General features: G+C 40.1%; 1 protein-coding gene across 4 annotated transcripts in view; it reads right to left on the bottom strand.

Moving 5' to 3' along the window:
• The window catches only part of dpysl3 (dihydropyrimidinase like 3), a 36,674-nt gene that overhangs the window by 2,873 nt on the left and 22,714 nt on the right, over positions 1-11,087 (bottom strand). For 2 of the 4 annotated variants that reach the window (XM_034098958.1, XM_034098956.2), the window contains exons 7-13: positions 10,696-10,764; positions 9,727-9,847; positions 8,273-8,429; positions 7,934-8,075; positions 6,785-6,955; positions 3,631-3,810; positions 1,568-1,739 (exon numbers count right to left, since the gene is read on the bottom strand). In XM_034098958.1, coding sequence (XP_033954849.1) covers positions 1,568-1,739; positions 3,631-3,810; positions 6,785-6,955; positions 7,934-8,075; positions 8,273-8,429; positions 9,727-9,847; positions 10,696-10,764 — 1,012 coding nt within the window. The remainder of the gene's footprint in view (positions 1-1,567; positions 1,740-3,630; positions 3,811-6,784; positions 6,956-7,933; positions 8,076-8,272; positions 8,430-9,726; positions 9,848-10,695; positions 10,765-11,087) is intronic. The other 2 variants (XM_034098959.1, XM_034098957.2) reach the window with 1 other exon arrangement.

Genomic DNA, 11,087 nt, shown 5'->3' with positions numbered 1-11,087 from the left:
CCTTCAAAATGAGTTATCAACCACTCAAAATACTACATGCATTTACGAAGACAGCCAATACCTGGGTGAGTACAGCTGGTGAGAGATTTGCTCCCATTGATTTACACATTCAATGTGACTGGAGGACATAATGACTGCTACAGTAATAGCTACTGTATGCTGTCTCTGTTTGATTATTAAACAGTGGAAACACTGACTAACTGGTTCAGGACTTTAACATAATGTACAACGTGTCACTGCATAGTAGCCTGACTAAATCAATCCCACACTTGTTTTCTAAAACGCTAACCCAAAGCTGAACATACATATGGGCACAATCAGGCTGTCCCTCAGCAGCTCTGCCTAACGGAACAGATGTTGAATGTGAATACATAGTGTTATGACCTCTCACATTAGATAGGCTTTTTAATAGGCCGTGTCCAGATGCCTGGCCCAAAATCTTGTATGCAGTATGTTTTGGGCCTTCAGCCAATATTCATATCCAGCAAGTCTTACAGTAAGTGTAACTGTAGAAAACACTTAATTTGTAATGTAGCTCGACATTACAAGAAGGCTGAAGTTAGGGGTCACAGTGTCCTAAAGAGCATTAACAAATATTCTTCTTGATATACTCCAACAGAGGGATCTTTGGTGCATTTTTTGGAGATGATTCCTTAAAGAGAAGATATGATCTAACAGAGTTAGGATGATAAAACAAATAAGATTAGTGCACATAATATGTTCATGTGAATTATGGGTGTTGGATTATACCGATGTTAACGATAACTGTGATGTTAAAAAAATGATGTTTATATCGTGTTAAAAATACACAATAATAATACTGTGTAATTAATCATCTGCCTTATAAATGATTACAGACTGCCTCTCCAAATACTAAAGGCAACATTTTGCCAGAAGAAGACAAAGAACAGTTATTTGGATTACTTTTCCCTTGTAGTGAAAATCTGATATTGTGACTTTCCTATTGAGAATGCATGATAATAGAAGCCATCATTTGCTTAGTACAATGTGCATAATACAGAAATACAAAAGTACTTTTTTGTACTTTTTGTGTGGTTTTAATTTGGAATAAAACTTCATGTCAAACCACAGTAAAGCAAAAATATAGCTAACTGATTGTGTACATAAATCTAACTCAATGCTGTGTGCACTGTGTGCCTCATTACAACTCTGAGGAGCTCAAGCTGGCCACTTAATGCCTTGCATGAACAGACACATTGCCATATAAACACGGTAACAAAAATGCATGTCATTCTTTGCGCATCATAAAGTATGAAACAGGATAGTAAGAGATTATTAGGTTACTTCATAGGCTTGATGATTATCGCCCAGGGTTGTGAATGCATCATACAGAGCAAAAGCATGCTAAAAATCACATGATTGTTGTACTTCACAGCATGACGTAGCAGAAAAGGTCTAGAAGATAAAGGCTAGGCAGGATGGTGGATTGACTGATGCACATGCTCCTTTGATGTTTCTATATGCAGTATAAATCAGTTCAGACCATAAACAGATGAAAGAAGGACTGGGTGATAGAGCTGGGTGTGTTTTGAGAAGTGGAGCTCACCACATTGTGCAGGGTTACCTGCTAGACTAAATCCAGAATGGTGAAGGTTTCTGGAAGGCTGTTTGGTGGGAGAGGTGCGTGCTGAAGCTGAGGGAGTGCCACCACGGGACATGGAGAACTCAGACACCGGGCCATCATACATTCCTCTGGGCACTGCTCTCAGGACCGCCAGCTACAGGAGAAATAATAACAGAAGAGATGGGTTGAAACACAGAGAGACATTTATTTAAATGTGTTTCGCATTATATAGTTGTTTGTGTAACAGATTGTCTCTGAATTATATATTCAGAGCCTTTTTCCTGCACACAACCACTTTCAGATTTACACATCACCGCACAAACATAGACATACTAGCACAAGTAAGCAAACCCTTTTATAGACTAGTGCAAAAAAAAAGCTAACTATACACTATTTGTTTGTTTTTCAAGCAAATTCAAATTTGAGGCTGCTAATAAACAAGCCATTGTACATGACAGTCTGTCTTTCAGTGGCATGACTCTTCTTGGATCTTGGAAGCTAAAAAGTTAAAAAGAGACATCTGTGAATGAAGAAAGCATAACAGTGACTGCTACCAAGATAAACAGCACACTGTTAATACAGCTCATTTCTTTTCATCGACAGCCAGCTGCAAATTAGGAAATTGTTAAACAATGAGATTTTTGGCCCATGAAATAAGAAGGCAAGAGAGCAGACAGCAGGGTTTGCTTTGAGTTTAAATAGTTTTAAATCAACTGTAACTGTTAACCAGTTGATGTAATGAAGGTGGTAGGAATATCCTTTTTATTCCTTTTATACTGTTGAGGTAAAGCTGAGAGTCTTTATTTGTGGGCGCCACCATTATGAACATGACCGAAAGAACGAGATCGCGGATACAAGCGGCCGAGATGGGTTTTCTCCGCAGGGTGGCTGGTGTCTCCCTTAGGGATAAGGTGAGAAGTTCGGTCATCAGGGAGGGACTCGGAGTTGAGCCGCTCCTCCTTCGCGTCGAAAGGAGCCAGTTGAGGTGGTTCGGGCACCTAGTTAGGATGCCACCTGGGCGCCTCCCTAGGGAGGTGTTCCAAGCACGTCCAGCTGGGAAGAGACCAAGGGGTAGACCTAGGACCTAGGAGGGATTATAGCTCTTCGCTGGCCTTGGAACGCCTTGGGATCCCCCAGTCAGAGCTGGTTGATGTCGCCAGGGAAAAGAAAGTTTGGGGCTCTCTGCTGGAACTGATACCCCCGCGACCCGACCACGGATAAGCGGGAGAAGATGGATGGATGGACCATTATGAACTGAAAGTGTTTTAAAGAGGCTTTTGTGGTAACAGAAATATGACTGCTATGAATGCATCAGTCATATTTAATGACACACTTCAAGCCCACAATGTTATTCCTCTTCTCATATTTGAATGTATCTGTTGCAGGGAAAGCATTTTCCAAACCCATTTCCTGTAGCTTTTACTGATTTAAAAGTGGCATTCCTAAATAGTTTAAGAATCAAATAAGTCTTGTTAAACTACAGTAAGTTGTAAATCTGTATCTGTCTGTACATGTATGTGAGATCTTGGATTTCTTTCGACAACCGTTCATTGGATCGACTTAGTATAAGTAGTATGCACAAATGTCAAGCAATCAGTACATTTTAAAGGGGCTCCGCACTAGTTTGGAACTAAATCTAATTGTAGACTTTGTTAACAATGTTGACTCTGCTATATGTGATAGGTCTCTCTGGAAAGGCCAAACTCAATGCATCCTTTTTTTAAACCACGACGATTAAGCCTAGACCACCCTCACTGCATTGACATTTTGTTCTACAGTGTAGAAGCAGCCAGCGCCCTGTGGCTGAACCTTGGAGGCTGATGTCAGACTTATTGTACCTCCCCTGCATCCCACTTCACTGCCCTATATTCTCCCCACCATTGTAACTTTTACTTGAGCCCAAACCCCAATAAATCCTCACTCCCAAACCAAAGAACCTGACTCCTACCTTCCACAGTTATTTTATAATTTTCTCTCACTGCATTGTGTGTGTCACACGTTCTTAACAAAATGTTAACATGTTCAGAAGAAGAGCCAGTGTTTACCTGCTTCCTGGCTTTAATGCGCTTGTAGGCAAAGTCAGGGAAGGCAGAGCAGGGGATGAAGCGACCCACGCCGGAGACAACATGGAGGGTCCCGTCTTCCACGACAATCTTCCCCTGGCAGATCACCGCTTGTGGGGCTCCACGCAGCTCCATGCCCTCAAATATATTGTACTCAGCAGCCTGAAGAACAGATACACAGCTATTAGATACTTGAAACAAAAGGTAATACATCACATACTGAAGCAGTACTCATTATAACTTAGGAGAAATTATGCAAAACATGTATACACAATAACTATATTTACAGTTATAGAATTATGTAAAATGATCAAAAGCAGGTACATTGACACTAATACATATGATTTGTAAATGTGAACCATATTCGTAGTAAGAGACATGTGCATACGCTGAAGAAGAAGAACAATCCAAAATCCCATTCATCTCATAAATCAAAGTTTTAACAGTCAACACACGGTCTATAATGACTGGGACGATAGAGGCCTATCTTTCATATCTGAAGCAAAAGTTTGAACAAATAACTCCACTGAAAGTAAGAATTAAATTAGTCTATCATGGGGCTTAAGGATCATTTTTGATTAAATGAAATCAAATGTGTTCAATTTAATATAATTTTAAACAAACCGTCCAAAATAAAACTCCTGTAAGCTTCTCCCTAGGGACTGATGAAGGGGCTGAGGAGATTTGGAAGACACAACAGGGCGAGTTATGAAAGGATCGAATAGGAGACAGGAAGTTGAAGCATCAACTTTATGTCTGCTCAACTCTGTTATTCCCTCATGCTCACTTTCTCCCATACTTTATCTTTCATCACCTTGTTTCTTACACTGTCTGTTTGGCATGCACCAACAGCTGCCACCATCCAGCTGGTGCTTAATGCCTTTATAGTACTTCTCACTCTCTTTCCATTACTCTCACTCTCTACCTCGTTCTCTCCTTCTCTCATACCAGTTGTCTGTCTCCTTCATTCATTTATCCCCCTTTCTCTCGGTCTTTATCGCCCTCATCCATTCTTGTTTAACTTTAGTATTTTGTTCAACCTGATAACTTTTCCTCCTAGTCTGATTTCTCGAGTGCAAGCTTTCTTTTCTCTACATGTTTGTGATCTGTAATGGTTCCCTCCCCTCATTCCATTGTTGCTTATTTCCTCTGCACACGGCCCTGTTTTCTGCTGCCGTCCAAATTCAGGCCAGAACAGGACATAACTAAGACCCACAACATGCCAAACATGATGTCATTACTGAGTGTGTGTGTGTGTGTGTGTGTGTGTGTGTGTGTGTGTGTGTGTGTGTGTGTGTGTGTGTGTGTGTGTGTGTGTGTGTGTGTGTGTGTGTGTGTGTGTGTGTGTGTGTGTGTGTGTGTGTGTGTGTGTGTGTGTGTGTGTGTGTGTGTGTGTGTGTGTGTGTGTTTTGCTGCCTGCTTTACTCGATTCCTAATGTTTATCTATTTACTTTGTATTATAACACAACATGCTGGTAAACAGGGTCGCTCCTGTTTGGCCTTGCGTCACACTATCCATTAAGGTAGATTTATGCTGTAAACTGCCGTGCTCTGCTCCCTGCTGTTTTATCTGGAAGGATGACGAGCAGGAAATGAGAGGGTGACATCATTATGTAAGAACCCAAGGATCCTCAGTGGATGTACTCCACATTTGGAGAAGGCGTATTATTAGTCTCTCTGTCTCTTTCCATTCCTCCACCTGGAGACAACTTTCTTTCTCTCATAATAAACAGCCACTGTTAGCTCTTTAGCATATACAACATCTAAACACTCCACTTCATTATTCCTAAATCCAATCCACACACATATGTAGTAAAAGCATTCTTCCCTCACTCTTGTATTTCTGCAAGCAGGATTAATGCTAGGCTGGTGAAGCCTTCATTTCCTGTGCGGACACTTCCTCTGCTGCCGGGTGGCATGCCTGGGATCCTCTGATGCGAGTGTAATAGTAGAACCCTCATTATGTAAATGTGTTAAAAAAGAGAGTCAGAAAGAATGTGTATGAGGCCCTTGCAAATGATTGAGCGCGTACAAATATAAAATATGTAATGTAGCTTAACTTTTTTTAAAGAAACTGCACTACAGGAGGATGCATTGATTGTCACTATGAAGTACAATGTCAAAAGAAATCAGTGCTAGCAGGCAATAGATTTGGTGACACTTTTAAATTACTGCCAGGTAAATCAATGTTTCCAAATATTAGTTGATCCTCAAAATTGCAGGCGGGGGATGGAGTAGATGGTCGTCATGCGACACAGTTCTGAATCAGATTGCAGGAGATGTTTCCCATGAGATCAAAAGCCTAATAACTAGAGCAGTTTGTAATCATGAGATGTGAAGCAATGTGTACACAGATTCTAAATCTATTGATTGTTACTGTTTCATAGTCCTGTGTAATGAATTACATTCTTTGAACCCACTGTGGTTTTACAATCATGAAGATATTTGAGATGATTTTGAAGAGGAGAATGTAGTGGACTGTTATGGCCATTTTGGAAAACCTTTGCATTACTGACATCATTGTATGGTATTTGGATAGTCCTGTGAATTTGAATAACCCATATTATTCTCCTACACATTACCTCAGTCAAGGCTGAGGGTTAATATATGTAGTGTGGCTCAACTTGATATGGTTCTAGTCATGTGACGAGCACAGTATGTGTGTTGTTAGTAGTGAACATTCTCCGAGGAACTGAGAGGTCTCTAGACACTTGTGCTCTCTCTCTCTCTCTCCCTTATGCTCTTATTCACTCTCTCACACAGATGTACACAATTATCTTTTATCTTGTTTTCTGTGTATCTCATGTGTCGTTTTATCTCATGTGTTTGATTGTTTTGTTTCCACAATAAATCTAACACTTTAATCTATTTTTTCATTTATCCCTTGTTCCTTTTCTTTCTCTTTGTTCACCCACGCATTTACTGTTTATACAGCCAATCACATTGGCATTACACAAAAAAAGTCCCATGAGTCTTGCTGTGCTTGTCTTGCTCTGAATGAATCCACTCTGGCCAGGTAAAACCGACTGAGCCAACTAAGACAAGCCTAAATGCTGGGTTTGAGTTAAAGTTATTTTCACTGATATGTACATAATGAGCTGATACTGTATGACCCAACACATGAAATACAACATACAGAGTTGTGTGTCTTGGCAGTGATGGTGCGGATGGAGTCTGTGTCCCAGATGACCAGGTCAGCATCAGAGCCCACGGCGATCCGACCCTTACGAGGGTACAGGTTCAGGATCTTAGCGGCGTTGGTGCTGGTGACTGCCACAAACATGTTCTCGTCCATCTTACCTGTAGTCTGGGAGGGAAACAAGCATACGCAGGAAATAGTTAGCATTCTTCATAAATAGTTTCACTTGTTATCATATTCTTTAGTATCCATTAACCCCGGATGGAAATGGATACATGTAACTCGGGTTGGACGTCATTTTCTGTTCAACAATCTTTCCTTTATCCCATTGATAAAATGGAGAACTAATAACCTGACATCAGAAAATAGAATACAATATTAAAGAAATAATGTATCTGAGGATTCTTGCTCTTCTCAGAAAGCTGGCATCCAAGCTAAGAATAATGAGGCAAATAGGGTAATAGCTACATCAGTGTTGTACAAAAGAGAGACAAATAAATGTTGGTGCTAGCTTTGACTTTAAGTGACTTCCCTAAGGAAAAAGATTCAGTGCAACATTTCAAAACCCATCATCACTATACAGTACAGGAAGCACAGCACTCCAGAGGCTATCTCAAGCTACATTCTATGTGTCTGTACTGCTGATCCCATGATAACAAGAGAGACGCTTCACGATGACATGCTTTGCCAGAAAGTAAATTACGTTATTTTCAACCTCTTATAATGACACCCCTTCTTGAGTTGTATTTAACTGTTTGCCCACTTTAACTCCCTCTACATTTTTCGAATTACTAAAGAAAGTAAGCATGACCAATTGTAAAAGCCATAGTTATAAAAATAGAACGCTGGTTAAAAATAATGGTACTAGAGTTATGTATCCAGAGGTGAAGGAAAGGACAGATGTGCAGATAGAAAAGGAAATGATAAAGCAAGGCAGAGACAACAAGGCGAAGAATCAAAGTGGGAAAGAGTTGGAAAGAGAGGAATGAATAGTAACAAAAAAGACATAAATAAAGAGATAAAAGAAGCAAAAGAGAACACAGGAGTTTTGCTCTGGTGTAAGTCTTCATTTTCATTTGACATTGTTTGATAGATTTTTGTCTTTCACTCTCTTCTGTAGTCTATGAAAAAAGAAAAAAAAATCACCACAGCTTTATCCCAGATGAGGCTCATCCTCTCCTCAACTCCGTTAACACCTTCTGGTATCTGAGTGAAGTCATCCTTGCCGATGGCCTTCTGGGCCACGCTGAAGGTACAGTGAGCACTGCCAGTCACGCTCAGGTCTCCACTGCGGGACAAAGAAACACGTAAATATAGAGTTAGGATGAGGGAATTACACCAGCACCACCCAATATGTGTACACAAGTATATTTGAGCAACAACGTTCATTTACTTTAGCATAGACAGAACAAACAGAACAAGTATGAACATATTCCAATATGGCTCTTGCTAAAAGATTTTAGCAAGAGCAGCTGTGATACGCACCTGGACAGCATTGTGTTCAGATAGTCTGGAGTGGTGGGATCAGGGCTAAGAGGAGGTGATGTTACAAAAGAAGCCGCCTTGGCCCAGTTCTTGCTCCAGTAATGTGTCCCATCAGTCCCCAGGCTGGCTGTGATTGGCTCCCCAAACACAACATTTCCTGGAAAAGTGATAACGGTCAAATGTGTTCAAAGTATCAAATTCAAAGTGTGTGAAATTGGGTTTGCAGGAGATAAACCATGCCTTTCTAAAAAGTCAAACATCATCTTTCAATATACAGATTTCCCTTTGTATATTCTCTTGTGGTCAAGCTTGGTCTTCGATGAATGAGTGTCGGTTGGATTCCTGTCACTAACATCTTTGTGTTTCTGCATTGCCTTTTGCTCTCACACCTTGCTGATGTCCTTTCTGGTTTAAATGTAAGGAAACATGCTTTGGAAAAGTTTCAAACAAAGGAGTCGAGCCCATAAAGGGTGTACATGTCATGACTTCAAGTCGTTCTAAGGTCAGCCTGTTAAAACCTCATGTGGCCTTTCGCCAAAGACATCCAAACACACATTCTTCTTCTCTTCCCTCTCACGCTTTCCTGTTCCATTCTCAAATATTGTATATTTCACAACCCTCAGAGCCAGGCAGCTTCTCGGTTCACCTCTGCTCTTTCCTGGGGCTGTGAGGAATGGCCTGTGTGACAGCTCAACCACTAAAAAAGACTTGAATGACACATCTGAAAATTCCACTGAGAATAGCATCTTTTTTCATGATGTCAAACAGAGCCAAGCTCTGTGTATCTCAGCAGCTTCAGGAAGGATAGTAAAATCATCTAATAAGGGAAGAATTCCAAATGTCTCAGAAATCAGACAGAAAGACAGAAACCAATGAGCAGACTGAATGTCCTTTTTTTAGATTTATATTATTTTAAAGAGAAGCTTCTTTATGTTTTTTAATTGATTGGACTGCCAATATTTCACATCATTTAAGCTGTACAATACAAGAAATACATGATGTAAAACAATTCATGAGAAGGTATGGAAGGATGGATGGTTTTGTTTGATTTTAAGGGGAAACGTGCATTGAAAATTATTTGGAGATAGATGAACACTACTCTATTAGTGATTTACTGAAATACACAATGGAATAAAGCACCGCTGTCACAAAATAACATGGCCAATACCCAAATATAAATCGGAAATGATGATCAGCATTAAGCAATATACACTGAACTAAGGGCTTCTCACATGTGCTCCTTCATTTTCCAATTTGTATTGCCTAATCTGCTGTTAGTGATGATGTCGTTCACATGGTATGAGTAAAGTAACTTTCTACAAAACATGGATGTAAATATCATGCTAAATAAAACAAGAAAGTAAAGTATAATTTTTAGATTATCACATTTGGATATAAACACCGGGTTTAGATATGTTTTGCAATGTGTGTTGACATTTAAAGTTGATGTTTACCTCTTTTCCGGGCCTGTGAGATGATGTCAGCAGCACTTTTGCTCATGACGCGGGTAACGTAGAGAGGGCAGTTGGTCTGGCTGGCGATGGTGATGGCACGAAACACCGCCTCTGCCTCCAGCTACAGAAAGGACAGGATATGTGGTTTACAAAAATAGTTCAAATATGTTAACCTCAGCAGACAATCTATTGTTGGAGTCAAAAATGAAAGTGGAAGCTTATAATGTTAACATCAAATTGGAGAGGCTAGGGATTTATTTACATTGAGTTAAAATCAGTTTAAGTCTGTTATATTAGGAAACAACTGCAAAGACAATCTTAGTTGAGGTCGTAATGCATCATGCTTAATTGTTTTGGGGTAATGTATTGTTAATATTAGATGTCTCAGATGTCCAATTATATCTTATATTATTTGTGATTGAGCAAGAACATCCAACATAAAATGGTGAAGAAGCTGCCAGTAGAGGGCCAATGATTACAGATACAGATGTTGAGAGGGTTTCCTTAATGCCCCACACTTGTGTTATTGTGTTCTAGACCACAACCTCAACCTGGGTCCAATTAGCAATAACATAAAACTAAACCGAACACAGAGAAAACACTAATCCATCTTGGTCTCGGCTCACTTCCGAAGATGTTTGTTCCTAAGACTCCACTAAACTACTAAACCCAGTCTACTTAAAGGCAGACGAGCTGCTGAGATAAGAACGTGGCTTTTATGTCACTGTTTGTTAAAGGAACATAAGCTGCAAGAATTGGGAGAAACCAGAACATTTTCTCCCTAAACCACATGTGTGAAATTAAAACAATGTGTGTGAAGGCAAGTCCAAGAACGGTATCATGGACAATGTGAGTGTGATATCTAAAAAAGAATGGTAAGGATAAGTATCAATTCCAACTTGACTATTTCAATCATAACAATCATTTATTTGTATTAGTGCAAAGATGTATACAGCGTGGGAATCGTACCTCTTCTGGCCTGCTCAACACGTGTCCCTCCGGTCCAGTGATTCCCATCTGCAGCATGCGGGCCTGCTCCTGTTGAAAAAACAAGCACAAAGGAGGCTGTTAGCTCATCGGTAATGTTTTTTTTATTGTTCAGCGGTTTCAGTCCTCGGGCTGATTTGTCTTGGTCACACTCCAAAATATTATGAAGTTTTTTCTATTCCTTGCCTGTGTGAAAGATATGAGCAACAGTCTTATCATCTACATCAGGCCACACACAGAGGACTGTGGGAACCTGACTGTTTATCTACCTTTAAAAAACGGTCAGGTCCTCATGGACGCTTCACAATGACACGCTTTGCCAGAAAGTAAATGACGGTATTTTCAACCTCTTATAATGACACCCCTTCTTCAGT

This window comes from Pseudochaenichthys georgianus, chromosome 14, assembly GCF_902827115.2.
Source record: "Pseudochaenichthys georgianus chromosome 14, fPseGeo1.2, whole genome shotgun sequence".
Taxonomy (NCBI): Eukaryota; Metazoa; Chordata; class Actinopteri; order Perciformes; family Channichthyidae; genus Pseudochaenichthys; species Pseudochaenichthys georgianus.
This window is presented reverse-complemented; position numbering and strand designations above follow the sequence as displayed.